The 27394-nt window shown below is 41.1% G+C and overlaps 1 protein-coding gene across 15 annotated transcripts; it reads right to left on the reverse strand.

The window, feature by feature from the left end:
• Positions 1–343: 343 nt before the first annotated feature.
• On the reverse strand, positions 344–27184 carry MKNK1 (MAPK interacting serine/threonine kinase 1). 15 transcript variants are annotated; one of them, XM_068953049.1, is made up of 16 exons: positions 25556–25670; positions 24532–24627; positions 23923–24008; positions 23120–23212; positions 19989–20111; positions 17218–17316; positions 16284–16381; positions 14726–14805; positions 13214–13287; positions 9565–9669; positions 6448–6503; positions 5798–5893; positions 4638–4832; positions 3795–3959; positions 3139–3179; positions 344–2140 (listed from the first exon to the last, which is right to left on the reverse strand). In XM_068953049.1, exons 6-16 carry the CDS (start codon positions 17312–17314, stop codon positions 1912–1914), a joined length of 1236 nt encoding a protein of 411 aa, XP_068809150.1. In that variant the 5' UTR covers positions 17315–17316; positions 19989–20111; positions 23120–23212; positions 23923–24008; positions 24532–24627; positions 25556–25670; the 3' UTR covers positions 344–1911. The 15 variants fall into 15 exon arrangements, with proteins under 15 accessions (XP_068809150.1, XP_068809144.1, XP_068809151.1 ...); XM_068953043.1 differs by having other exon boundaries at positions 3139–3182; XM_068953050.1 differs by having other exon boundaries at positions 23923–24011.
• Between the last annotated feature and the right edge of the window lie 210 nt (positions 27185–27394).

Here is a 27394-nt window from a genome sequence, read left to right on the forward strand (position 1 = left end):
CTGAGTTGAATATTCTGCGTTGCACCACCGCTCCTGGACAAGCCGCAAGATTTTTGCTTCACTCACAAATCAAAGGGAAGAACCAGAAATGTGGTTAAATGACCTCTCGTGAAGGTCAAAAAGGATCACAGGATCCCTTCCAGTCTTCTGTGTGCAATCACATCTTTGAGAGAGGTGATATCACCGGAGCTCCAGAGACTGATAAAGGAATATAGCCATAGAGGAAAGTATGCTTAGTTTTCAGAGCATGCCTTAAACCCAGTGTCAGAGTAAATATTTTCCTGATTTTTCAGAGTCACCAAAAATCAAGAACAAAAAATACACAATTATTGAATGCATTAACTCTATAACTTAAAACATTTTAATAAAAACAAAGGCAAATACATTTCATAATCTGTCCACTGGCACAATGTATAAAATACTTTAAATAAGAACTTTAATATTAATCAAAAATACAGCATGTTGTATAAAAATATTCATATGCACACTACTAAAAGACACTGTAAAACCACTCCGAATAGGCCATGCAAAGACATTTGGCTTTGACTGCTCAAATTCCAACTGCTTGTTGGATAGCTACTTTACTCCTTCTCATGCTGCTTGGGAGGGTTTGTACTGGCGCTTGAAAGCCTCCTCCCTCTCCCCACCTTGCACACTATGTCCCAGCAAAGGTCTTCAGAAATTGGTGGCAAGTTTAAGGTGCATCATGTTGGGCAGCTCAGTGGCCCAATTTTCACAGCTTACATTTCAGAAAGTGCTCAACACCCACATCCTTTTGCACAGACAATTCACCCTGGTCATCCAAAATCTTCAGCCATTCAGCCAGCACCTCTTAAAATTACTCATTACCTCTAGCGCACCACAGTACTAAAACTGGAATCTGAATTCTAGCTATCTGGCCTGATCACTGCAGGAGGCAGAATATCACAACTGCAGCACTATTTATTCACAAATGTACCTTTGCATTTGGAAATCCTAAATTATTCACACACCAAAATTCACTGAAGCCTGTCCACTCACATTAAGAACTCCAGATAACGCATAAAGAAGAACTTGAGCGATACGAGTTTCAAGGTAGGAAGGTATAACGGAGCATAGCGTTAATAAGGAAAAAAAACAGATGCTAAACAAACTCGTCTGTTACGCTGTGGTATCAGATTTAAGAACGTAACTGTAAAAGAACAAAAAAACTGAGATGATATGGAGCACGTTCTAGTTCAGAGAACAAAAACACGTCAAACAAAGAAATAATATCTTCCTCCAGCTTTTGTCCTACATGCTGACATACAAATCACCGGGGGCGAGGAGGAGGGGAAGGCAACCCAGTCGCCTCCATCTCTACAAGCCTGACAAACGCTTACACCTTTACAATATCATCCACATACAATTTAAGCCCAACAAAGGTAATGGCGACAGAGATCCACCCAGTCATCATCACCGTTTCCTGAGTCCACAGAAAGAAAAGGGCACTGCTGGTTGGAAACAGTCCCTGCTGCTGACATTAGCAGCAGCACCTTGCAAGATTTACCATCAAGGAGAGCAGTCATAGGTAGGGGGCCTTGACACTTTGCCAGGCAAAGCAAGAAAAGCATTTTTTCCAATGTTTTCCAGTTGGCAGTTTAAAGTGTGCTCTTTTAAGAAGAAAATAAGGAAAGCTTAGTGATTTACCACCTCAGATAACTCAGCAGCAAACACATCTTCTCTAGTTTAAAAAGATCAGTTAAATTATCTTAATGCACCAAATTTGACAGGCAAAAAACATTCCCATAAAAAGTTATCCCCGTAAAGTTATGAGACATTTCCTAAGAGCAAGCTTCTAATCAAGAGTCAGAAGCAGAGACGCTTCAATTGGTGCTGCAAATCCAAACAAGAAAACAGGCTGATCTTGCCAATCCATAGCATGAAAGAGGTTTAAAAGGCTTTATGGGGAACTGGCTGGAAGTCACCGTTTTTGGTGGCCTGCGTCATTGCTCTGCGCTTGGCGAGGTGTGACTTGGATGGAGGAGAAAGCTTCATAGAACACACAGCATGGACAATGTTCTCCTGCTCTGCGTTGAGCTCATTCTCATGCTGAGACAACTGGCGGTTAAGGGCTATAGCTTCAGCAGCAAAGAGTGTCAGGTCTTTTGTGCTGCTGTTCCTTTAAGGAAAAAGAAGAAAGCAGTTACAACACACACGTGAAGTCACTTCACTGGAGCTAACCTTGCAATAGTATATTTTTATATATATACACACATTTTTTTATATATATATATATATACACACACACACACACAGATATACATACATAGGCAGTTTTCTTTCTCCTTTGGGAACGCTGACAGAGCAAGTGAAAAGGTCACTTAAAATTTGCATCTCTCTTCATTGTGACTACCAGTGATACACAAAGGTACTCCAGGATTTTGGAAACAATCACAGTTCTGCTCCTTGTTCTGCCAAGGACTCCCTGTGTAAACCTGGGCAAGCCACCTGAGATGCCATGCTGCAGTTTGTATATGTTAAAAAGGTGGGAGCATGGAACAACACTGTCTTACTTCAGAGAACTGCAATCCCATTATAATTGCACATCTGACTTGGGGAAACGCATTACTGAGGGGAGGAAGAACCTGGAATCACCAGTGGCAGCAATGGAAATAGAACCAGAGATGTGTGACTCAGGCCCTCTAGCATACAGACTCTGCCATCAAATCACTTTAAATGAGGCATGCCCTACTCGCATTTAAATTGATACTGTGATTACCACCAGCTTCAATGGGATTCTGATGTGAGTCTGTGTGCATGGTGATTATTCACCCATCAGAGTGCAGTCTCTTTGGAAAACACTTGCCTTTATGCCTTTTTTCCCCTCCTGGGCAGCCAACTGGCAAAACCATCATTACTTCTAGTCTAAGATTAGCACTACACCACAGGAATCCTCTTCAATGCCTTTCCCACAAACAAGCAAGATGAGATCATAAAGGAAAAAAAAAACAAATCACAGAGCTTTAGTGTTTCTAATGTTCTTAACAAAATTACTGCAGCCGTATTTATGAAGTTCCTCTCCTAGGAATCTTACCCCCTGATTTGTTACGTCTTATCTCTCCCCCATTCCTTTGGTAGCAGTTCATGGCTGAGTTTACAAACATTTTTAAAGATTACCTTTGAAGAACTTGTGGTGTAGGTAATCCCCTTTCAGGAGCCTGCTAGAAGAAGTAGTGTAGTTAGTTACATACTAGTAGCTGAGGACCAAGACTTCTCAAGAGTAAGTTATAAAAAACAGGTGACTCCCCCAAATCTTCACAATTAATGGATATTGCATATACACTACTGTACCTTGAATTTACAAATCACCACTGATGCATTTCTTAATCCCTCCTTCTCCTCCGCTACAGCAGTTGGCAAGTACAAGATTAAAGCTTGAAAAGCTCTCCAGAGAGTCTATCTATGCTTGCCTAAACTAGGAACTAAAACAGAAGATCACAATGCCATTCTTTTAACAATGAAACTACAGGCGTTCTACATGACTGCATTAAAGAGTAACATAATAATTTGTGCACTGCAGGGCTTGGTATCCACAAGAAAGTTATTTATATGCACAAAACAGTAATGCAATAATAAAATACTTAAAGCTTGACAGATTCCTCCAAATATTTACCACACAGTTTCATAAAGAACGAAGCCACTGGATATCATTTCATTAATCAAGATAAGAGCACTGAAATACGCAATCTATCTACTAAATGTTTAGAGAGAGGGAGCAGCTTGTTTTATGACTCAGAAGAATAACCATTAAAAAAATAAAGGGGAATACATACTCCTTGAACCCATGAGTGTTGCAACACCTGAGCAGCACTAAGTCGCTCTTTGGCATCACGAACCAGCAACTTTGAGATGAGATCTTTGGCATCAGAGGATATGTGTGACCAGTCCTTGTCAGGAAACTCATATTTGCCTTCCTGAATGCTCTCAAAGAGCTTGTTCTAGTGAAAGAAAAATTCTTTATTTTAAATAGCAACTAGAATGCAAAGAGAAGACTTCTCCACGTCAGACAAATCTAAATCTAGACCTTTTCAGATGGAATCCTTTCCACCCAATTTTAGCCATCTAGTATGACAGCTGAAATCATCCAGTCTCCCCATGGAGTCAGTGGAGAGTGACAGGCAGCTTCACAAAGTGATTTCAGTGCATCCTAAGATGGATGTGATAAATCCTCTGCTGACAACGCCCAGCAACTACGTACCCAGCAACAACTCCAGCACCTATGAAGCCAACAGGCCCAGTTTTTAGAAAGGATAAATTCAAGCCCTGCACGGAGACTCTGTCAGCGCTCAGCTTTTAACTGAGGAACTGTGGTGATCACCATAAATGAGATCAAGAATCACAGAACAGACTTCAAGGGGAAGCTCTGAGATCTCACATTTAGAGGAGAGAGAGGCATTTGCCAAATCTTAAATTTAAAAGGGATATTATCCTCAAACAGCTTTTACATCACCACCCTCACTTCTCAGTGACAGCTTGTTTTCCCAGATAACTGGCTGGGTTACACACAGAACTCATGGCTGGCTTTATAGCAAGTCTCATATACCCTACGTTCACAGGGTGTGCTAAGTTCACAGGGGAAGTACATGCTCCCAAGTACGCCTAGGTTGGGCATTCACCTGGCAAACTCTGCAGACTTCTCCTCTGTCCCAGCCGCAGTCCGCACCACAGTTGCCCACAAAAGGGGGGTAACCACTGAGCATGATGTACAGAATCACTCCCAGGCTCCAAAGATCACAGCGCTTATCATAGAACGTGGCCTCCTCTGTGAAGACTTCAACCACTTCGGGTGCCATGTATTCTGCAGACCCACACTAGGGGATCAAATTCAAGCAAGTTTTCAAAGGAAGGGTTGAATCAAAAGACGACTCAAGATTTTTATCCTGCTCTCTGCCAGCAGCATGCTACTTAGTCTAAAGAACAGAACTGGGCATCAGGAACTACTGAAGTTTAATAGTGGCTTTGACTGGAGGCCTTACTTTGTTAAGCCAAATCACAACTGCCACATCCCTCAGGAGTTAAATGGGGTTGCCAAGAGCTTTGAAACATTTTGTGAGCCTACGCACAAGAAAATATTAAGTTAGCTACACATTTCAGGAGCGAAGATGACAGAGACCTTAGAAAAAGGGAAAGAGTTCCTGCTGTTCATCAGCAGAATGACAAGCTGCTCCATACAAATCTATGATCCTATACACAGGGTCAAAAATACTCATTTATATATTTCAGTTTTTTTACACTTTATCCACTACCTATCAGGTTTTCAGAAAGTAAACAAATATACCAAGGGAAGTGATTTTTAGAAAATAGACTCCTGCACAATTGTCAGATTTTTCTTTCACAGTAATGCTAGAAGCACAGCACTGTAGCTTCACAAATTAATATGGATTATAAGGCCACACACTGACTACAGAGCTTGCATTTCCCTGTAGTCCTCAAGTCTTAACTATAAAACCCAAACATGGGGAAACGGACACAAAACTGAGGTTCAAACTCAGTTCATAAGCAGTAAAAGCCCCACAAAGCTTCCTTATTTGACAAGGTAAGAGATAAACAGGATCAGCGTATTTCTGGTCAACAGGAGATTTAATACGGTGAATTCCTGTGTCTTTGTACGTTTGTTCTACAACAGGAAAAAATCAAGAAAGCAAATCTGCCTAAAATGCTCTATCTGCTATTGAGTGCAGTTGCAAGTAAGTCCCTTGAAAGCTGTCCTCTGGAGATGTGAAAAATTTTTTTATGGTAGAAGACAAAAAGCACAAAGTCACAACAGGCTTCCTACCGGCGTAGTTAATTCTGGAGTAGTTATTGGAGTACACGCACTGTTCAGCTTCACCCCACTACCAAGATCAAAGTCACATATTTTCACTGGCGATACCTGAAAACAAGGATAAAATATTAAGAGGTCCAGAGGACAAGGACTAATGCAATATATATCAGAGCACCACGCGGAAAACCCCAAGACAAAACACAAGCTATTCTGTAAGCAGCAGGACTAGTGAAACGCAATCTGCTACAGGTATATTCCACTGCTTGCATGTCCTCAGCATCTGACCTTTCTGTACTAATTATCTAGTTGGCTGGACAAGTGCCAGCACACACCAGGACAGTTTGGGAACCATACTGAGGTGATCGGCCGGACTGTAAATGCTGCCGCTCCATCTGGGAGCTGCATTAGAACAGATGAGATGCTAAGTGGTAATTGCCTTGCCCTCTCTAAGAAAGTTGGCTTTTCAACTCCTAGCCAGATACTCACATTCTTACAGCTCATAGAAGAATTTATCTCACCCAGGCTTTAGTTCTGTTAAATTTAGTTGAAGGTGGCCAGGGGGTTCACAAGTTTCCAAGAAGAGAACTGAGAGTGTGTGAGGACTGTCTTTGGAAACCAGGCTAAAAAATACGCTTCAGAAGGTTAAGATAACAGAGTACCACCTTTTCTGGAGATTCACACAGGATGTTTTCAGGCTTCAGGTCTCTGTGAGCGATACCTAAACAAGAGCAAAAACGTTCATTAGAGAGAATTCTCTCCTGTTTTATTTCACGTTATTTCCCTTTGCTATAATGTGGCCTGGGAAATATTCTATGCCTGAGGTTGCTATACAAAGCCCATCTAACGATAGTGCAAATAACTGCAAATAAATTATGTTAATTAAAAGCAGCTTACTGAGATCACTGACCTATAGGGAAGGTTAGTTGTGTACTCAATTTAGCCAAAGAATGTTTGTGTTCTCTCTGCAGTAAAGGTCCTTCTTTCCACAGATATCGACTGGCACTTTGCAGAACTCCTTCCAATACAGACAATATTTGAGATACCCTTCCCCAAAGAAAACCTCGAGCTCTCAGATGAAAATATCATCCCTTTAACAGTGAGATATTGCTGTGTGCTCTTTGCTGAAAGAAACATTAAAGGGCTTGGTTTGAGCTGCAGAAGAAAAGGCATAAGGAGAACAACCAAATGGCTCTTTCATTCAACTGCTTCCAGAACTAGCAAGCCTGACAGGGAGAGTCAAGGTATCTGTCTACGCAATTCACATGCAAAGGTGGTTCTACATTGTCAAAGCAGTTCTTCAAATGCTTAAACACGCAGTTTCCGGAAATCCTCCATTTAATAAGATCAAACTTAATGAGAAGGCAGAAAACGAGAAGTTAAAAAAAATCAAGTGAACAACTTGGCTGTAATTTAACTGTGCTCTATCCTTGTTTTTAATATGCTCCAAGCACACTTGCTACTACTTCATATTATGATAAAGAAGGTATCCCACCAATCTGTAGGTAAGGGAGTTTTTAACCTTTCTTCTTCAGCACAAACCACAAGACATGACTTAAGAACACAGAACTTGTGGAGAGTGGAGAACAGTGGAGAATCACTCCACTGACTTAAAGGAATCAGAACTTTCAGAATGATGCAGTTTTCCATGCATAAGCAACGTAGAGGGGAAACCCAATAAAGGATTCCACCAAGATCGTCCATGACAACATTTACAGCAGGCTTAAACCTCCTAACAGCTATCTCCGATGTGTAATGTGAAAGAGCATTTTTTTAATACTATAGCTTGAATTCAAACGCCTGATTATGTAACATTTTATTTTGCAGTCACACACAGTGCTGAGAAAACAAAACAACTCCACTTAAACACTCCTCCAGTGGATTATTAGTAATAAAGTACATGTATCCCAAGTGGGTATAAGGCAGTATTATCACCTAGCTGACTTTTAAACTACCTCTGGCAAAAGAATTAGTTGTCCTCGTTCAAATTCTTATTTTTGAAAGCAGCTAGCTATAGCATTACCACTGCTAAGCTGCTCAATAAGACTGCTTTAATTTCCAATTTACTTTAGTATTCTGTATGTTACTCACCAATTATGTTCACGTTGCACAGAAAAACCATAAAGAGAACAAGAAATCAAAGGGGATGCTGCTGCAGCCGATTCTGCAGCAATGTCCCCTGTGTACCAGTTCACAGCAAACGACAAGAAAGAAGCTGGATTGCTGCTCTGAAGCCATTTAAATGAAACACTCCCCTTTTGTCTAGGGAAAGGGGAATTACAACTAAAGGTTGAGAGATCACTAGAGAAAGGTATTAGCTGAGTAGATGTTAAGGTTGCTTGAAATGCATTCCTGAGACTTCCAACTATTAAGCAACCTACTACAGCCTAACACACTGAATATGTATTTCTCCACGTATTTCTCCACAGATTCCTGTTCCTTATTCTTATTCTCCATAACCCAAAGTCAAAAATCTTCTAAATACAGGTATTCAGAATACAATCTCTGCAGGTATTCAGAATACAATCTCTGAAGCTTTAAGTCATCACATAGCCAGGCTATTCAGGTTACCAAAAATCTTAATCCAAATTAACTTCGCTTCCACATCCAAATTGACTTTTGAAATTACAGTCACAGCAAATGACAAGAATCCTCAGCTTTACCACTTTATTTATTCCTTATGCATTGTTATGTTTTTCTTTTTAACAGTCTCAACCTATCAAGGAACAAATACTGTTAATTCTCACTCCACAAGGATGCAAGCAGTCCTGTGACTTAAAAGCAAAGTCTACAATTAAACATTTTATTCATGTGGGACCAGTTCCCAACAACGCTGACAGCAAACTTAGGTCTGCTGACCATCTGTAAAACCTGGCTAATCAGAGTAGCAAAACGATGACTGGAGATAATAAGTTCATCATCATTAAAACAAACAAACAAAACAAATCCCAAAAACAAGACCTAGTAATAAGTATATCCTCCAATTACATGCCTTTCTACTCAGAACAGTCACTGCAACAAAACGAAAGCATACATTAGCTAAAGCTGCTTAATCTATGCAGGACCAGAAAATCATGACATAGGAAAGGTTTTAAAGGTATTTAACCACATTCTGCACTCACATATACTCCAGAATAACCAAAACGTGCACACAGATTTTTGGAAATAGAACAAGATTACTGCCAGGTAGAAAAAGGAGCAGGAATACATTTTAAAGTAAAAGGACTTTCCACAGACAGAATTGTTTTAAAAACTGAGAAGATCCCTAACGAAACAAGGACACCTCTAAGCAAGGACTAGGCTTCACTTGTAGGTCTCTGACTCAACGCTGGGGCCCTGAGACTGGAGAGCAGAAGCTCCTGCAAACAAAGAGGTCGTGTAACTAGCAGAAATTCTAGGTAAATACAGAAAAGAATCTCTGTAGATCTGAAAGAGGAGGAAATTAAAAGGAAAATCAGCTCCCATTTGAGTAACCTTTACATGGTAGCTTAGGTAACAAGAACAAGCAAACAGATTCACCTCCAATGTTAATTCTTCCTGGCTGCCAATTTAACTTTTATTCTCTCAAAAGGCTATACCATCTTAGCACAGCTGATTATTAAGGCTACCACATTATTATCCAAAGAATATTACAGAGAAAAAATGGATCAGTCACCTGGCTTTCCTGGAAAAAGAAACGCTAACAAAACTAAGGCTGACTTCTGACTACTTACAAAGAAAATATGCTTCATATCTTAAACACACAGTATCAACCAGTAAAGATGGAGAGAGCCTTCTCTTACCTTTTGTATGAAGAAAATCCAGAGCAGAGGCAATATCTCTCACGACTTTGCTTGCTTCTCGTTCATTAAATTGCTTCCGCTTTTGTATATGGGCCAGGATTGAACCTGTAAGAGTAGCAGGTGAACGAAAACCTTAATATCAAATATAAAATATATAAATAAATATAAACTTTAACATAAAGGCTGCCTGAGCTGAGAAAACGCTCTGTCCATGCAGAGGTAAACACGCAAAAGGCAGTACCAGTCTGCAGTAACGAGAAAACTGAATTAAGTGTGAGCAGGGCTAAAAGTTTAAAAAGTCACCTGTAACTAAAACTCTGCCCTAATCTTATTATTAACATGTTTACGTGGCAGAAATGGAAGCTTCATAATTCCATGTTCTTATATAAAAATAACTTGCAGAAAATAATGCAGGACTAGTACCAAGTACCACGAAACCACATAGAACATGAGAAATGGGTTGAACAGTCTTTCACAGCACGCAACTTCTGTTAACTGAACAGGGAAATGACAAAGAATAAGGTTCAAATGAGCAGCCTCAATACATAAGCAGAGTAGTACATAATTTTCAACAAACCGTAGCCTTCTAGCTTAAGTAAAGCATGTAAGACAATCACTTAATACTGCCCCAGCATCCTGCTACCAACATGCCTGTATTCCATGCACTGCAAAGAACAGACTTGCAAGTACTACTAGTAAAATTCAAATCTCATCTACGGACGGACGTAGCACTTCAGCAACAACCAGCTTCCTCCAGATCACAAAATGCCATGCCTGCTGTGCAGCTGAATGAACCATACCACATTTTGTGTAATGTGCCAATTGAAATCTGCATCGCAAGTCAATACTCACATTTTTTGTTTCAATACCACCAAAAAAAGAAAGAAGCTAGAGAAGTCTAGCTTTAACTGCATACTACCATTCCGACTCGCATCAAGGTGAGTCTCAGACACTGACTTAAGGCAGAACGTGCCTGAGGTCTGACAAAAGATCATTCAAATACAAACACACTGAAGGATTGACAGTTTGCAGGCAGAGCACCCCCTGGTATCCCTTTAACAAAGGATGAAGGGAGATTTGGTTCCTTATCTTCTCTAAGTTAACTCTGTCACTCTTCTCAAAACATTAAAAAAAGATTTTAAATATATATCTATATATATAATATGTACATATATATACACATATATTGTTCATAGAGATCCAGCCCCACTGAATATCCTGTCCTCTCTCTTCTTACTCAGAGAGGTATGCTTATTAGAGCAATCGTTCAGATCAATCCAGTAAGTAAATGCCATTAGCAATTAGCCCCCAATATAATAAACGCGTTATGCCTCTGGCGATTTCATCTTTATTGTTGAGTTCTAGATGTGCAAGGAAACCTCCCATTCTCTACTGTGTAAGTCCTGTTCTTATAACACCAGCGCTGCTTCCACTGTTCCACAGTTACAGTTCAAACAGGAAAAAGGAAAGATCTTCATTAGGAGAGACAGTCATAAAGAAGAAAGATGGATAAACAGACTGTTCACATATGCTTTGCAATACCATTTCAGATGGCTAAGGGAGGGCCACTTTGGACCAGTTTATCAGATTTCAAACATACAAGTTTTCCCTTGCTGATAACCATATTTTCTAGCTTGCTACAGATTTCTTATGGGCAGAGTTCAAAGGGTTTTCCTGGTATAGCTGTTGTTATTTTCAAAAGGTGTAAAGAACATTTCTTGAATGTTTTCATCCCTGTGGAAAAGCTCTCAGACTTTACAGGAAACAAATCTGAGCCACCTGAAACACTCATTTCACTCAGCAGGCTATGCCAAGGTTTTGAAGGTTTATTTCTGATCACCTTTCTGAATACAGCTGATGTCCTAAACTGTCTCAGACAAGAATTTTATCAGTATCAATGAAAATATGCTGTACATATTTTATATTCAACCCATGCAGAGGAATTCTATAGACAGAATAACAGGACACTCATGCCACAGTTGTTACCACCTCTTCAGTATTCATCAGAAAGCAAGCATCACATAGCATCTCCTAAAACATATCGGGGGTGGGGAGGAGGGGACTTCTAAATCATGCAAGTTCAGCATAACAAGGTGGATTTTAACACTTTCAGTAATGAAATGCTGTCAGGCAAAGTTATTAAATGGCTTCTGCAAGTCACGGTGGATATATCACAGCTAAAATGGGAGCAGAGCTCCTTCAGTTACCACAGCTACAGGAAGGCAAAGCTGAAAATAGAAAGTGGAAGTTATGATCCAACATTCTGGCTACCAACCCATCTTTGAGACCGAAGTATTAACGTAAGGCTTGCTTTCAAGATAAGTGTTCTAACTTGTGCCAGCCGCACTGCTTATATCAACACCAGAATCTGTAGTGCATCAGAAGCTTACCTGACCCATAGCTTCCATTATTTCTTTGAGAATCATTCAAACTCACATACCTAACACTTCAAACGTTGACGTTCTCAGTGAGAAAACTAGCCTCAGCCCCTCTATCCAAGATGAAAACTGTAAAAACAGTAGCTAAGAAGGGGAAGAAGGTGTGGCATTATCATCCTCACAGGTATACTGACAACCATACAGCTACACTCAAAGAGGGTTAACTACTGGGGAAGCATATGAAGAGGGGAAAAGAGAAAAATGCAGATTCACCCCCATCTACCATTATTATAATCCTAGCAGGACTTTAATACAGTACAAGCAGGCTAATTTATCAGAGAAGTCTGTACATTAAGGAAAAGCAGTAGCGTTAGAGGAAAACACAGTGAAACAATGCAGCAATTGTAAGAAAAGGTAAACAAAATCTTTTAATCACTCAAGAAAATCAGTGTCCTCCCCTTAAGAAGTTCTCCTTTCTTTTTCACCTATACTGAAAGAATTTGCATTTCTCACACATATGGTTTGCTATTGAAAACCTTATTAGATAGGTAAATAGACGGTGTTCTCAGGACAGAAGTATACACCCTGAAAAACTCTGGTTTTGTTTGGAGATGGGTCATACTCTTAACTCATGGTTTGGCACAACAGAAATTAACAAATGCTGTAATTATACACAATGCAGACAAACGTGAGAAAGCCCACAACGGGCATGACGCAGCCTTTTCATTCTCCACATCAGTGTTAAATGCTGGAGACCAGTGACCACACACATTCACTTGACCGGCCCCCAAAAAGCCACAAGCAAGCTGCTTTACAATTAGAGCAAGCTGAGGCAGGAGCGAGACATCTTTTTGCAATAGTTTTCTTGCAATTCACAGGGCAGCTAAGTCAACTGTACACTGAAGGAAGATGCTGCCCATAATATCTAGACGCTGTACTAAGGGCATGCATAATACCTGCCATATTGTATCTCCCCTTCCTCTAAGGGGCTAATGAGTTACTAATATAATCCAAAGCTTCCATCTTAGTAGAGTTGACATTTTCATTGATCAGGTATAAAAAGAAGTTGCAAATGCATGACTGGACCCTTCAGTATGCTATTTTCTTTTCACAGACATGGTAACTGACAAGAATAACCATACTTCAAGCTTTTACTACTTTGCTGCTTCGTTGTCATAAAAATACCTAAGCTTTTCATTTTCTGCTTTAAAAGTGACACAAAGCAGGACCAAGATAACTCAATGCACAAAAGGACAGTTATGGTAGAGTACCTCCTCGTAGCTTCTCAAAGACAAGGTAGTATCTTGTGTCATCTTCAAAAAATTCTATTAACTCCAAAATGTTCCTTTAAAAAAAGAAAAGGGGCGGGGGGAGTAGAAGAAACAAGTACACAGTGTAAGCAGAGCAATGAGGAGTTTCAGTATGGATAATTAGGAAGTGCCAGAAATAACCAAAAATAAAAATGCTAATTAAAGAAGTTGCTTTGGTTGCCTATGGCATTAAAAAAAAAACATATTTCCAACTCGCACTGAAACTTAGCAGTAGAAACAGACCAAACACCAAAACTCCCAGCAGGCAGGATTGTGAAAGGGTTCTACTACTTCTCAATTGACAGGAAGATAACCGATAATATGTTGCATTTAATAATTTGGAAGAGTGTATTCGTGCTGAAGGTGAGAACAAAAAAAAAAATTAAATTGGCATTCTTTCTCCCCGGAAGTCACAAGACAAAATACAGAGGGCTTGGAGGAGACAGACATCTGTCAATAGGACTTTAGGATCACCACATCAGTTACCATTTTTAGACTAAATCCTGTTTAGACAGAGTCTTCAGTCTTCGCAGCACAACATAAACGCTGCAGGTCATCACAACAATGTCAAACACAGAAGTCTGAACTTTCTATCCTTATAACACACACAGAAGCTAAATTCTGCATGTGGGTATAAGAGCTTGAGTTTTTAAATCAGCTATGTACTGGTTGAGCATATACTCTTAACCATATACAGAACAAAGATATCTGCTTCTCTATAGTACAACTTAAGCCCATGACTTTGGTAAATAAGCTTGGTTTTAAATCGTCTTTAAGTATTATACTAAAAATTTGTAACAAATACTCAATATGAGATGCACAACTGTACTACAGATAGAGCTGTAGGATATAGTCTACAACTACAGACTAACAGAAACCCCTGAAGTATGCTTTCAGAATTGTCTTAAACTCATCACAGAGCATGCTACCGCTAACAGTGTAGGTAGGCTACCTCCTCTTTTCAGTCACAAGTGGCAGCTTTAAAGTTGCTTCATCCTGTGGCTGCGTGAATCCAGCAATGAGACAAATGAGAACTAAATTAGTTTTTGGCCAATGTAAGAGCTCCAGCACAAAAGCAGGAAGCCTTACACAAAGCGGAAGGCAGATCACACAGGAAGGAAAGCAAGAGCAAGACTGTCCCTTCAACAGTAACTGGTAATCTGGTCAATTTTTGCTGATGGTGAAATCACAGGGGTGAATCTCAAAATGTTAACTCATTTGGTTGAGAGCTGTACATCGCTGAAGAGCGTTTGGGCTACGCTGACCTGGCTGCTAATCGAGTTATGTCACATTCCATTTGGAAGCATTTCCTTAAGTTTCACAGATACAAGAAGAAAATCTAGTTCTGAACAGGTTGCAAGTCCTAATTTCAACTGGTGCTAAGATGACTACTGTGAAGTTCCTAATGTAGTCAGAAAGAGGCTTAAAAAAAAGAAGATACCTAAATAAACAAACATGAGAATCTACACTTACTTGTTACCCTGACACTGGTACAGTGTTTCTATTTCCCGAAAAACCCGACTCCGACTGTGCCCGGCATTTTTTTCAATGATCTGTAGAAAGAGAGAGAGTTTGTATTTGAAAAATTACTGCGGGAACCGTGCACATGGCTGTGACTTTGGATAACCATGATTTAGAGATTGAACCTCAGGCATGCTCACTGTAGAGAAAAACTCCACCTTTGTTGGTTTAATTTCTTATCTGTCCATTATTTATGGCGTTAGCAGAGCTCTGGAAGGCATTCAAAGGACAACAGAAGTGAGGAAAGGAAGAGAAGAAAGGAACTAAACCCATGTTACCACAGTTGCTGATCATTTACCACAAGGTTTTTCCTGAGTCATTTTAACTGTGAGATACAGAAAAGGAAACCCTTTTGAGTTCTTATAAAAAATAAATTCGAGTCATATCAAACATCTAATAGCCAAAAAAGAAGAGATTAGTCACTAAACGTTTAAGAAAAGAGCACCAAATCCACTGCAAAATGAGCACTTGGTTCACAGTGCAAAACTTATGGAAATCCAATACTAGAAAGTAATCTACTAAAAACAATACACAGGGAATCTCAGTGCCCCTTCTGCCCTGCCATCAGAGGTCACCTTCCTTCACGCACTCCTCAGACTGAAAGAGGGCAAGGACAAGGGATGTCCACAGAGGCTGACCTTAAGTGACATCTGTGTGAACTGACAGCGTGACATTGCCACAAATACTACCATCTATATCCAGTATCAATTTATTATTTTTACAGCCAGAATTCTCCCGTAAAGAACAGTCAACCATTCACAAATACTAAATGGAACTTGGTGCTTAAATATGTCTAAGACATAAAGCAGCTGCTTCTTCATTCTAGACCTTCAAATTCAAAAAAAATTTTTTTGCAAAGAATATATAAACTCCAGCATCCATAGGACCAAAAATTTTTAAGGGGCTTAAAACTTTGTGCCTATAGTTTTTGCAACAAAATCAAGCATATTCTTACTACTATGATTTGTGCTTGTAATTAACTGGGGACTCAGAATAACCACAAGTCTGTGAAAGGGCCCTACCACTCAATACAATGGTTTTGCAGAAGATTCACCCCTACCAAAAAATAAAAGACAGCTTTCCATGAACTGGTGGCAGTAACTGGTGCTCTCTGAGCCCTGAGCAGCTTTCTCAAAAGTTTGTATTATTTGGTAGGCCATCCTAGATAATGACTCTTCCTTTTCTTTCATAAGGGAAGATAAAAACCGCTAGGACTACATTCCAGTCAGGACATGAGAGGAAAGCAAGCCCTGAGATCTAGCCACCACACTGTCATTTACCATTTGTAAATTCCATCTTTGGCTGACGTCCCAGTTCACTCCAGAGGCACAATACTTATCACAACAAATCTATCAATGGTTATAAGGCAGGCTCATTTCAAGCATCAAGCATTTTCCAAAAGCTCTTGCTATTACCCTCGTCATTAAAGGTTTTCAGATTGCCACTGAGATATGAGAGGGGAGAAGACACGTTATAGATAGAAGTGACACTGCTTTTATTTTATACATACTTTTACTGCATATTCTTTCCCAGTTTGGAGGCTGATAGCACCTTGAACTTTGGCATATGCTCCCTCACCAAGGAGCTCAGCAGTCAGCTTGTACAAGTCTGCCAAAGAAATCCAGCACAAAGGACACATTAGCCAAAGTATTTCAGTGAATAACATCAAGACAACCTATTTATCTGATAAGCATCCCTCACATGACAGCAGCCGAAAAAACTCCCCAGGTAATGAAGATGGGAAATAGATTTATGCAGCATTAGAGAAGACGCATCAGCTTTAATTGTCTCATTTTTCACCTTCCCTCCCTGCAAGCTGTAAGTGAATTTAAAGTAGATTTCATCTCAGCAGCAAAAATACGATTTGCTCATATAGCAAGGATTTTATACCTCAGTGATTGCTAGAATCTCATCCACCTTCCATGTCTTCATTTAAAACCCAGAACTGATTTTCCCCACATGGAAAACATTTCATTTCTCCATGACCAGAACGTGCCTACCAGAGAACACTCACTGCAAGTAGATTTTGTAAGCATAATTGAAACGTTAAGGTTTAAACTTAGCTACCATCTTGATCTGCAATCTGCTATCTGCTTGAAAATGCTACTTCCCCACTAAGAAGTTTTATACCGACGAATTTAGTCCCTCTGAACTGTGTTTTATAGATAACGCTTCACAGATAGTATTTGTGTTTGCATCTATTCAGGCAAAGCATTTTGACATCAGCGCTGTCCCCATTAAAAAAATAAAAAAAAAGTACGACAGGACACAGATTCCATCACTACTAGAAGGAAAAGAAGACGACAACTAAAACACAGGGTATACAGAAAGAGAGAACAGTTAAATTATGATGTTGGCCAAAGAGTAACGTTTAGCTAAGAAAACTGAGAACAGCAGAGAGAAATCAGACCATTATAATTGAGACATTGAAAATTGCCACCAACCTTCAAACTTTCCAGGGACATGATCTGTAGCTCTGGTTCTTTTTTTCTTTTTCTTTTTCCCACAGTCTGCTATGGGGACAGGCTGACTGCTGACCATCTCTGTGTGGCAGAACATAAAGGGGCCTTAACACACAATCAATTGCTTTAGTTAGGAGAAAACAATCACAGGCTTGCATGTTTATGTTAAGCTATCCCAAAGATTTTCTGCTTCTCTTCATCACAGGCTGCCATCTCTCCCCCCAAAATCAGAGGGAGCCTAAAAAGACAATTTGGGTGCTAATTAAAAAAAAAAAAAAAAAACAGGGAAGGTTTGATAAACTGGTGTAAAAACAGAGGAAAATAACTATGTGTCTATTACGACGCCTTCTCACACAGCACACTAAGCCAAAGCATGGGAGTAACCCTGCCAACAATCACCGTGAGCTACCAACAACACAAAACAAGCACAGAAGCATGACAGGATTTTTCAGCCCTCACACGGGTGCTACGCATAGACCTATGCTGCTGTTTTAGAAACATTTTCAAGTCACTCTGCTTAAGAAAATGAGCTCCCAAAACAGAAGGAAAGTGGCGAATGGGAATTCTCCAACACCGCAAGGCAAAGCAAACACAAGAGTTAACAGGTCAGAGCAGCAATCTAGGTCAGTTTATACCTCTAACAGGTCAGTACCATGTTCCGCACAGAACCATGATGCCCTTTCCTACACCGCAGATCAGTGGATAAATTATGTTTCAAAACAAGCAGCGCTTGTGGCCTTTACATATTTTTTTCTGCATGACACACCTGCAGACATTAAAAGACCTTAGTCAGAAGTAACAGCTCACTGAAGCAAGCTAATAAGGCAGAAAAAACGAGAACAAAAAACCAACAAAAAACCCCCAGGCATTTATTCTTAGAGAAGCCCTAACTTACAGCAGTGCATATACCTTCTCTGCCAAGGCTACTTCATACAGCTAGTATATTTCTGAAAAAGTTAAACAATTCCATACTCTGCTCACATGAACACTTCTCTAAGTCCTGTCACATCCTGCCAGGTTGGTGCTAACAGTTAAAAAACTGGCCTCAAAGTCTTTAAGGCTGTAGCAAAGCACTGTAAAGATATTTTACAGCTGTAGGATTTCCAAATAAATTCACATTTAAAGATCTGATACTGCAGAAAAAAGTAAATTCCTAAAAATAGTATAATTATGAAAATACTGGCAATAAAAAAAGAGCAAGCCCTAAAAATAAGAAGTTTTCTAGCGATCCTCCTTTAACAAAGGTCCTTTTAAAATTGCTGGGGAGGTTTTTTTTTGTTTTTGTTTTAACTTTTAAACTTTTTTCTTCCTTTCACTGTTTCTAAAGTGTTCTTAAAATACAGGAGAAGATCTGAGGCAGAAAATATTGCACAGCAATCTACCAATACATAAGACAAAGAAAATGACGAAAAAGTATTTTTCCTGTCAATATCTGTCAGTAATAGCTATTATGAGTGTCACTTAGAACTCACAAGTTGTCTGAAAATTTGAGACAACTGCTACTTTGAAAGCCTTTTCACTTTAACAACACCTCACTGAAACACTTAAAAATGCAGCAACAGCTTCTTTTTAACTCAGACTTACACCCATACAGTTTTAAATTTTAACATAAAGAGAAGGCTAGCCTTTGACAGCAAGCTCCGGATCTCCCTGAGTTCAATCTAATTTGCATTAGAAGTTATTCAGAGTTGGGGATCAGAACAACAAACATGGAGCTGTTTAGACATAGAGCTACTCTGCTTGAAGAAGGTGCTTAATTTCCAGAAGGTGTCAACCAAGTTATTTTAATGACCTGAGCAGCCAACAAGTCATACCTGGACAGGTCCTATGTCATTTGAAATATTACACAGATTCAGGGCTTGTAATAGAGGATCAAAAATAAACAAAAAGACAGGAGATGAATCCTGCCTTTTAGCATAGCTGACACGTTTCTTCACAATCATCTCCTGCACTCTACCAGTTGGCCAGGATATTTACAATCCGGCGTTTCACAGTTCATGACATTATTTCAATTCCCTTTAGTCTGAGTCAATTCCCAAATTACAGAGAACTGCTTCCTTGAAACCAGGAAGTTCACTAGTCATGTATACAGAAGCCAAGTTACTGAAAAGCTAATATTTACAACCTATAGTTTAGATCAAATTTGATAACAGGCATGAAATGTTTGCTATATTAACTTTTTATTACCCTTCTGGTCTGCCATTTCATGTCGTTGTGTATTTCACTTCTCGGTCAAAAGAGCTTTTCCTTTAAAGGTTTCACAGCTTCATTCTCATCATTCACAGCTTCATTCGTTTGTTATAACGAACCAACATTAAGCTTAATTAACAATGGGAATTACAAGAAAACGCCTTCAGCCCAGTCAAATGCTTTAGAGGTTCTACCTCCTTAATAAGTTATTCTTCAAGCTTGCAAAGAAACGCATGTGTTTTTATGACCATACAAACCAAGACAGTGGTGTGCCAAAGAGTTTCTGTTGACCCTCAAAGGCAGTGACCCTCAACCATCCATGCAACGTTGAGGGGTCTCGCATGCCGCAGGACCACCTCGGGTAGCCTGGATACCGTGGGCTCTCAGGAGACTCACCCTGGCAGATGGAAAGCTCAGAGACAGGATGAACTGCTCCCGAGGGAAACGGCCCATGCACACATCAGGTCCAAGAGAAACATTCCACTCTGTCATTTAAAGGTCATTGTACAGCACAATTCAAACTGTTGAATCCCTGCTTCCGCCAAACCAGCCGGTCCACCCACCTTGTAGTGGGCTGGAAGTCTGACAAAAGCTGAAGAAACAAGGAACAGATCAAGTTCTGGTCTGTCCTCCTCTTATAGTCAGGTGAGGATTATTGCCCACAGGATAACATAACTCAGCAAAGTCTGTAACGCAAGCAAAAGAGAGCAAGTTCCTGTTTTAACTGCAGTCTTGCTGGAGTCCTGCATTTTACTATCATTGCAATTCAGTACTGAAGCTTACTATCATTGCAATTCAGTACTGAAGCTTACTATCATTGCAATTCAGTACTGAAGCTTACTATCATTGCAATTCAGTACTGAAGCTTACTATCATTGCAATTCAGTACTGAAGCTTACTATCATTGCAATTCAGTACTGAAGCTTACTATCATTGCAATTCAGTACTGAAGCTTACTATCATTGCAATTCAGTACTGAAGCTTACTATCATTGCAATTCAGTACTGAAGCAATATTTAATATACATATTATTCGGAGCCTTGTGTGCAAAGGTGATAGTTACAGACAGAGGCCTTTCCCTACTGCTATTGTGGTCTCTACATCTATTTTCAAAAGGATGAAAAACAGTACTTATCATAAAAACCACACAAATACTGAAAAGTGAACAAGAACAATTACCACAAGTTTCACCACATCCCAATCTTAAAAAAATTTCCCCTTTCATCTGGCTTCCTAAGACTCTACACACAAACCTGCCAAAATCAGCTATCCGAAAGCAAGCCCCTTTCATTTGAATGTGTTTTCCCAAAGGAAAACAGGGATATATTTAAAAAATACATAAGCACACACATATCTGGGGAGCACCTGGAGAACACAGTACAGATATCTTTTTCTGTTAAGAAGCAGATACCTTGTTTGTGCATTTGAGTTCAGTGGAAGAAAGCAGTTTAAGCAGAGATTTCGAGTACCACCATCTCCTTCAAAACCAGGTCTTGCCTTAGCAAGGTTGTTCTGTAACTGAAGAGTAACAAAAAAACCAAAACTGCAAACAAAAAACCCAAAACCCTATTTACATTCAGAAATCATATAAATGTGGCTATATACATTAGGGTAGTGCCCAGAGTCTCAAGAATTCTCAAGAAGCTGTTGTATTGGGCTTCATGTGAACATACAGCAAGAGCGTGTCTCTGCATTAAAGATTTTATAACCCACAAACACAGAAGGCAGAAGACAGCAAGATTCCTGGAGCTCCTTCCATTTCAATGGAAGAGCAGCCCTCTTCCTTACATTCTTGCAAAGACAAAAGAGGGATGTCTAGTGTTTATTAGTACTCATTGTTTTAACACTGGAAAATTGTAATGAGTTTAGGAATAAAATACCGAATTACTCTTTATGGACAAGAAGAATCACACACCTACCCTAGATCAATTGGCTCTCAAGACACAGAGCGCTACAACTACAGTCAGTAACAGTCTCTGTGGTGACCAAGTTAAAACAGATCTTGAAACCGGTCCTGATGGCAGCTGAACAGACTCAGACAGACCAGGAGCATAAGTAAGCATCTTCCACAGCTGGAAATTTTCTACTGAGAACAGGTACCACCAGTACTGAATTCACTCCTAGCAAGCAGCAATTAACAGTGATATTCAGATAAGACCAGCTATTACAGTAAGAAAAGGAGAATCATGACACTCAAATAAAACCTGTGAGGATTCACATAGGATAGCCACAACCCTGAATCTGACAGGGGAAATGAACTCAAAGCTGACGTGCCAGTACAGGATGTTTCAGATCACCGAGGTGGTACCTGAACAAGTGCAACTACAGAAACATTACTGTCCCACAGACACTGCCAAAGCAGAGAATTTTTTTATTCAGATTGAATAAAAGCCCAGAGATCTCTGGTGTGGCTTCTCTGAGATTTGAGAACACTATTTTTGACTAACTGAACAACAACAGACTAGTGCGCACATTCTGAAGAGCCTCCAACTTCTCTCCCTTGATTTACACTTATTTTCAAAGCCAGTGTATGTAAGTCCAACCAGCTACAGACAGATTCAATGAAACTGGCGTGAGTAAGTCCCTAGATTTCACAAGTACGACATACCTATGACTCTCAGGCTTCAAACGGAAATGCGTGTGCAGAAAATCCTAAAAAAAGTTAAGCCACTACAAAGTTTCAGACATCCAGAGCTTTAGACAAAAAAATAAAATGGAAATAGACTTCAGTCTCAACTTCCTCCCAACTAAGGTGCTCACATCATCCTTGGACCCTCCCTTCTTCACGTAGTACTTTGCATTATGCAGATGTGGCTCACAATGAAACAGAAGTCACTTAGCAGGTGCCAATCCTGCTGAGACCTGCTAGTTGCAGGAAGCTCACCAAAACCAAACAAACAAAATCAAAGCAACCTTTGTAAAGTAACTGCACAGTGATTAATTACGGGTCAAGAGATACACCAGCTTGAAGAGGGGGAAAAAAAAAAAAAAGCCCCATTCTTTAGGATAGCCCTATGTCAAATCCAGAGGCTGATTATTTTAACACTGCTCTATAGCGCATTAAAATTTGAAATGAATACTCTTTCTCAAGAAGTGAATGTTCTTACAGGTCATTCATTTTTACAGTAACTTGCCATAATTCTTTCTCAGCTGTAAAAGCTAACTTCTTACCCCATCTACAAGAAAACTTCTAGTATTATTTCTCAATCTGAATTATTCATGGAGAAGGAGGAACTTTAAAACGCTCAGACATCTTCCCAGTAAAATGCAAGAGTAGTAACATTTTAAATGAACGTTCAGAAGTCCATAGGAAGCATCGGTGACCTGATTTCATGAAAGAGCAACTTTGAGAAAAATTCTCAATTTTGCCATCTCAAAGGCATTCACGGAATCTACACGTTCTAATAGCTGACACTATCCTTCTAAAATCCTTCACTATACAGAACACAAAGGTTATAGCAGCCTTTTTCCTTCCATCTGTACTTCTCTTTTTTATTCCCTTCTGTCACACTTTTAGAAGATCAGAGTCACCGTATCTTTTTCTGCGTACGCAAGTTTCAGGCTGTAACACTCTGCACTCTCAGCTAGCCACTTCCCTTGCAGATTAAGCATGGGGCTTCTGAGTCAGACCCTCCAGCAATGGGTGGATCTCACTCTGCAGTATAACACACAGTTATTTCAAAGAGATTCCCACCTCAATTTATTACTTCACCGTGATTACTACTGGAGAACCAGGGAGAACATTAATGCAGTGGAGAGCACTGAGCATTCCCTTCATTTCCCCCTCCTGTTGGGAGAAAATAGCATATTTTAGCACACATGCTTTAGACAGCAGTTCTGCTGAGATCTGCCTATGTTTACAGACACACATGCATTTCTTTAAACACATTAGTTGGCATTCAAAATAACAGCAAGAGAAATGTTACCCTCCACACTAGAAAGATACAAAGGCAAACAAAGCAAGTGAGCTGACCCTGAGGTGAGTTAAACAGCAAGGATAACAAGCCAGACTGGAGGTGGCTTAAAAATACACGGCAATTTTTTCAATTTCTTGGTCTAGGATAAAGTGGGAATGCCTCTGAGGCAGCTGCATGAATAAGAGGACATAATAGGATGTTATATTTCACCAGGCTAGCAAACAAAACAAAAATGCCAAGCCCTGCCTAGGACAATAAGGCATACAACCTGGTTAGAGCAATGAAAATCATCTCCTTTCCTTGCACATACAGCACTACAGCTAAGCAAGATATTTAATACCACTGACCACTGCCAGACAATTCATATTCAAGAACTTCTGTCACACTGCAGTAGGAACTCAGCTGCAAAATTATTTTAAACTCGGATCATATATGTTCTAAAAGAAAAAAACAATCCTTGTAATAGTACTTTGACTCAACTACTCAGAGTTTCTCTAACCCCCTAGAACAGTTTTAAATTAAGAAAGCATACAGGGCAAATAAATTCTGAGGACCGCTTACGAAATAGTAAGCTGCTTACCCTCTTCCACACCTGATGGCATCAAGAACTCTCACAAGACACTCTGCATCGCCGATCAGCTTCTCTAGCCCCAGCTGGCTCCCTTGCTACTTTTCAAGCATAAACCAAAGAGAAAAACTTCTTAGAAGATAACTGTTCACTTAACACAGCTACAAGATTAGCATTTCCTGCTGTACCTCAGCTCCCCACAGATGATCAGATAATGGCATTTCCCACTAGAAATAAGGCTACACAACATATGTCCATATTAGTAAACAGTCTTGTTTCAAGAGGTTAACCTAAACAAAGTGTTTTAAAAGTATGAAGCAAGACTGATTTTCATTCCTTTTTTCCTTCCTCTGTACTCTCAGCTCTAAAATTAATGTCCTTATTAACACCCTTATCCAATGAATTTTCAGATTTGATGCCATATAGATTTTGTATCTGTGTTTTGACACCTTGTTACCAGAAAGGTACTGAAACACAAGAGCAAATTCGTTACAGTACTGAACAGATTTCTGAAAGCACTAAGGAATTCTTATAGAACATTCATATCAGAAAAAAAAAAAGTCACGATTGACAATACTCTAAAAGACTTTCAGGTGTTCAAGGCACCCAAACCTGCTTTACCTGGAAGCTTGCCAACAGCAAGACTAAATACTTTAGACCTGTAGTGAAAGATCTTCAGCTCCGCAAACGTATTTTTGCCTTACTTCCATCCAGCACCTAGAAGGCATAAAAAGAGCTTTGTTCTGAAAAAAGGCCAAACTATACTCTTCCAAAGTTATCAGAAAACGTGCCAGTCTTTTTGAACTAGCTGTGTGGCATAAATCTGAGGGGGGTGGGGGGAAACGCTTTTATGACCAAATCTTACAAAAATATGAAGGGAAAAAATGTTAACCAGGGGCGTATTTTTAAACAAATCCACCTGGCACTTGGCACAAAAGTGCCAACAGCGTCAGGGGAACGGGCTGATTTTTGGCTAGCATACAAACCCCCAGAGCGGCAGCAGGGCTGTCGCCAGGGCCACGTTACGGTCTTGCATTTACTTCTGTTCCCTTTGACTTGCTTCAGAAGGTCACCGCAGGCAGACCAACAGCTACTGCAGTGGTAAAACACACGCTAAAACTAGCCAAATTTTCAGTGTTCCTGGGAGCTCATAATTCTCTTTTTTTTTTTAATGACAGATAAAAATTACAAGAACTAGGATATGGGAAGATCACTTGTGAACGCTCGAATGACACACTCATTTGCCTTCCTCTGTCCCGTCTTCTGCTCCAGAAACATTCTTAACAGAAGCCAGCAACCATAAAAGTTTATAGGCTTTCTATCCACTCTCTATTTAAAAAAAACAATATTATATATGCCACACAGAACTTTAAGTCTTCAGGGAATAGCCAACTCCATACAAAAAGAAACTGCCGTGCTCTTCGGACAGGGGCCCTAAAACTTGAAGCTCCCGCGCAGCAGAGGAATTTTACAGCTTTTTAGCTGTCACTCGCAGGGACCGGACGGGCCCCGCGTCCCGCCCCGGGAGCCCGAGCGGCTGCCGCCGCGCGAGGCGTCGCTGTATTTGCCACAAGCCGGGTAACACCCAGCGACAGGGGCACCGCGCTCCCCGCAGGCCCCGCTCCCGCCCGCCGCCGCCCCTCACCTCCATGGCGCGCGCGGCTCCCGCGGCGGGAGGGACTGGGGAGAGGGGAGGGTTGGGGGGGGGGGGGGGAAGCTGCGATGCCCGCGCCGCCCGCTCTGCGGAAAGGGAAGGCGCATGCGCACGGCGGCACGGTCCGCGAGCACGCCCGAAAGAGAGCGCGCGCCCTCCGTGCGCACGCGCGCGGGGCGAAGCTCTCCCCCTCACCGAGCGGCGTGGACGCGCAGGCGCAGTGCGCGCAAGCGGCAGCCTGGGCGGGGGGGGGGGACGCGAGGGTAGCTGCGCGCAGGCGCAGTGCAGCCGCGGCGGGGGCGGGGGGACGCTGTCACCCCCATCCCCCACCCAAAGCCACCAGAGAAGGAGACATGTAGAGCAGGGTGCTCCCGTCTGAGCTGGGCTGGCAGCCTGAAACCGTCTCCCTCAGAGGAGACATGTCCCCACTGGGCAGGAAGGCGCAGGGCCCTCCGGGCAGGCCGGCCCTGTGGGGACCCTCAGGCTGGGCTGTGTGGACTGGTGGCCGCCGTGGCCAAGAGCAAGGCGGACGCCATCTCGCATCGCCACCCCTGTCCCTCCATGTTCCTCCGCCTGCTCCTGCTGGGCCGTGGTGGCACCGGAGTCTCAGCCACGGGCAAGCACGTGCTCTTATACAGCCAGGTGGCTAAGACACCCGACTGTGTGACCCTCGTGTGAGACACGTGGCAGCCCCTGGCCTGCACTAAGGGACACCCAGCATGGTGCTGCAGACTCTGCTTCCCTGAAGCGTCCTCAGAAAGGGGAAGATCCTCCCTGAGGGACGAAAACCTAGTGGGCAGGAGACTGAACCTTGTCCCATCTTTCTCAGCAATGGCGAGAAAGTTGCTTTCCCTGTCTGCACAACTATATTTTCTTCCCATCTTGTCTCTCCCCCTTGACACATCCTTCAGGAGTGGACTTCTGCAGGAGGCTGTCTTACAGCCTTGCCACAGCTTTAGTATGGACGTGAGGTGGATTACGACTACGTGGTGCTGTTTAGCACAGTCAAGCACTGAGAAGTGCTTGTGGAGCAAAAAGGTAGTTAATGCAACGAAATTCAGGACATACTGTTGAAGCAGTACCTTCTCAGAAAACACCACAGTGAGTTCAAAAAAAAATGATGAGGCTATCACATCTGGCTGTATGAAATATTTCCTCTTTCAGTGTGTTAGGGCACAAGAGGGATGACGCAGATGACTTTCTGGAAACTTCTGTATTCAGGATCTTTTTTTTCTCTCAGCTTTCCCACCAAGTTGAAACCATACTGTCTGTGCAATGCCAGCAGCATAATATTTTGAAAGTTCATTTTCTTGTCTGCTTTCTCTCTGTTCCCTGCGCTCCCTGCAAGCATTTCTACATAAGCCATTGATTTTTCACAGGTTTCCAATTTAGCCTCAAGATCCACCTAGATGCTTGCAAATCTCAGCAATCTGCCAGGTAGCAAAGGGAGACTTCTGTCTCTTTGCCTTCAGAGCAGTGTGACTGAAGCGGATGGTATTTATGTTGTCTCCTGACATTCAGTAAGCCAGATATACCTTCAAGCAGATCAGACTAAGAACATAAGAAAAAAGTAAAGTAATACAAACCAAGAGGAGTAATAGACATGTGTCTTCATTCCTGAGGTCATCTTGGATGTCCAGACATCATTAACACTGTTTCGCTTGTCTTTGTTGTCTGCTTTGTGCTCCATGGAAGGCTTCACTGAACAAGTGGCCCCAATTATTGCCCTGAGCCCAGGTCAAACATCTCCTGTGAGACACGTAAGAGAAAAGGGGTGATATTTGTATCATGCCAACCACCTGTCCAGTTGCAGGAAAAGAAAGCAACCTC

This window comes from Struthio camelus, chromosome 8 (assembly GCF_040807025.1).
Source record: "Struthio camelus isolate bStrCam1 chromosome 8, bStrCam1.hap1, whole genome shotgun sequence".
NCBI lineage: Eukaryota > Metazoa > Chordata > Aves > Struthioniformes > Struthionidae > Struthio > Struthio camelus.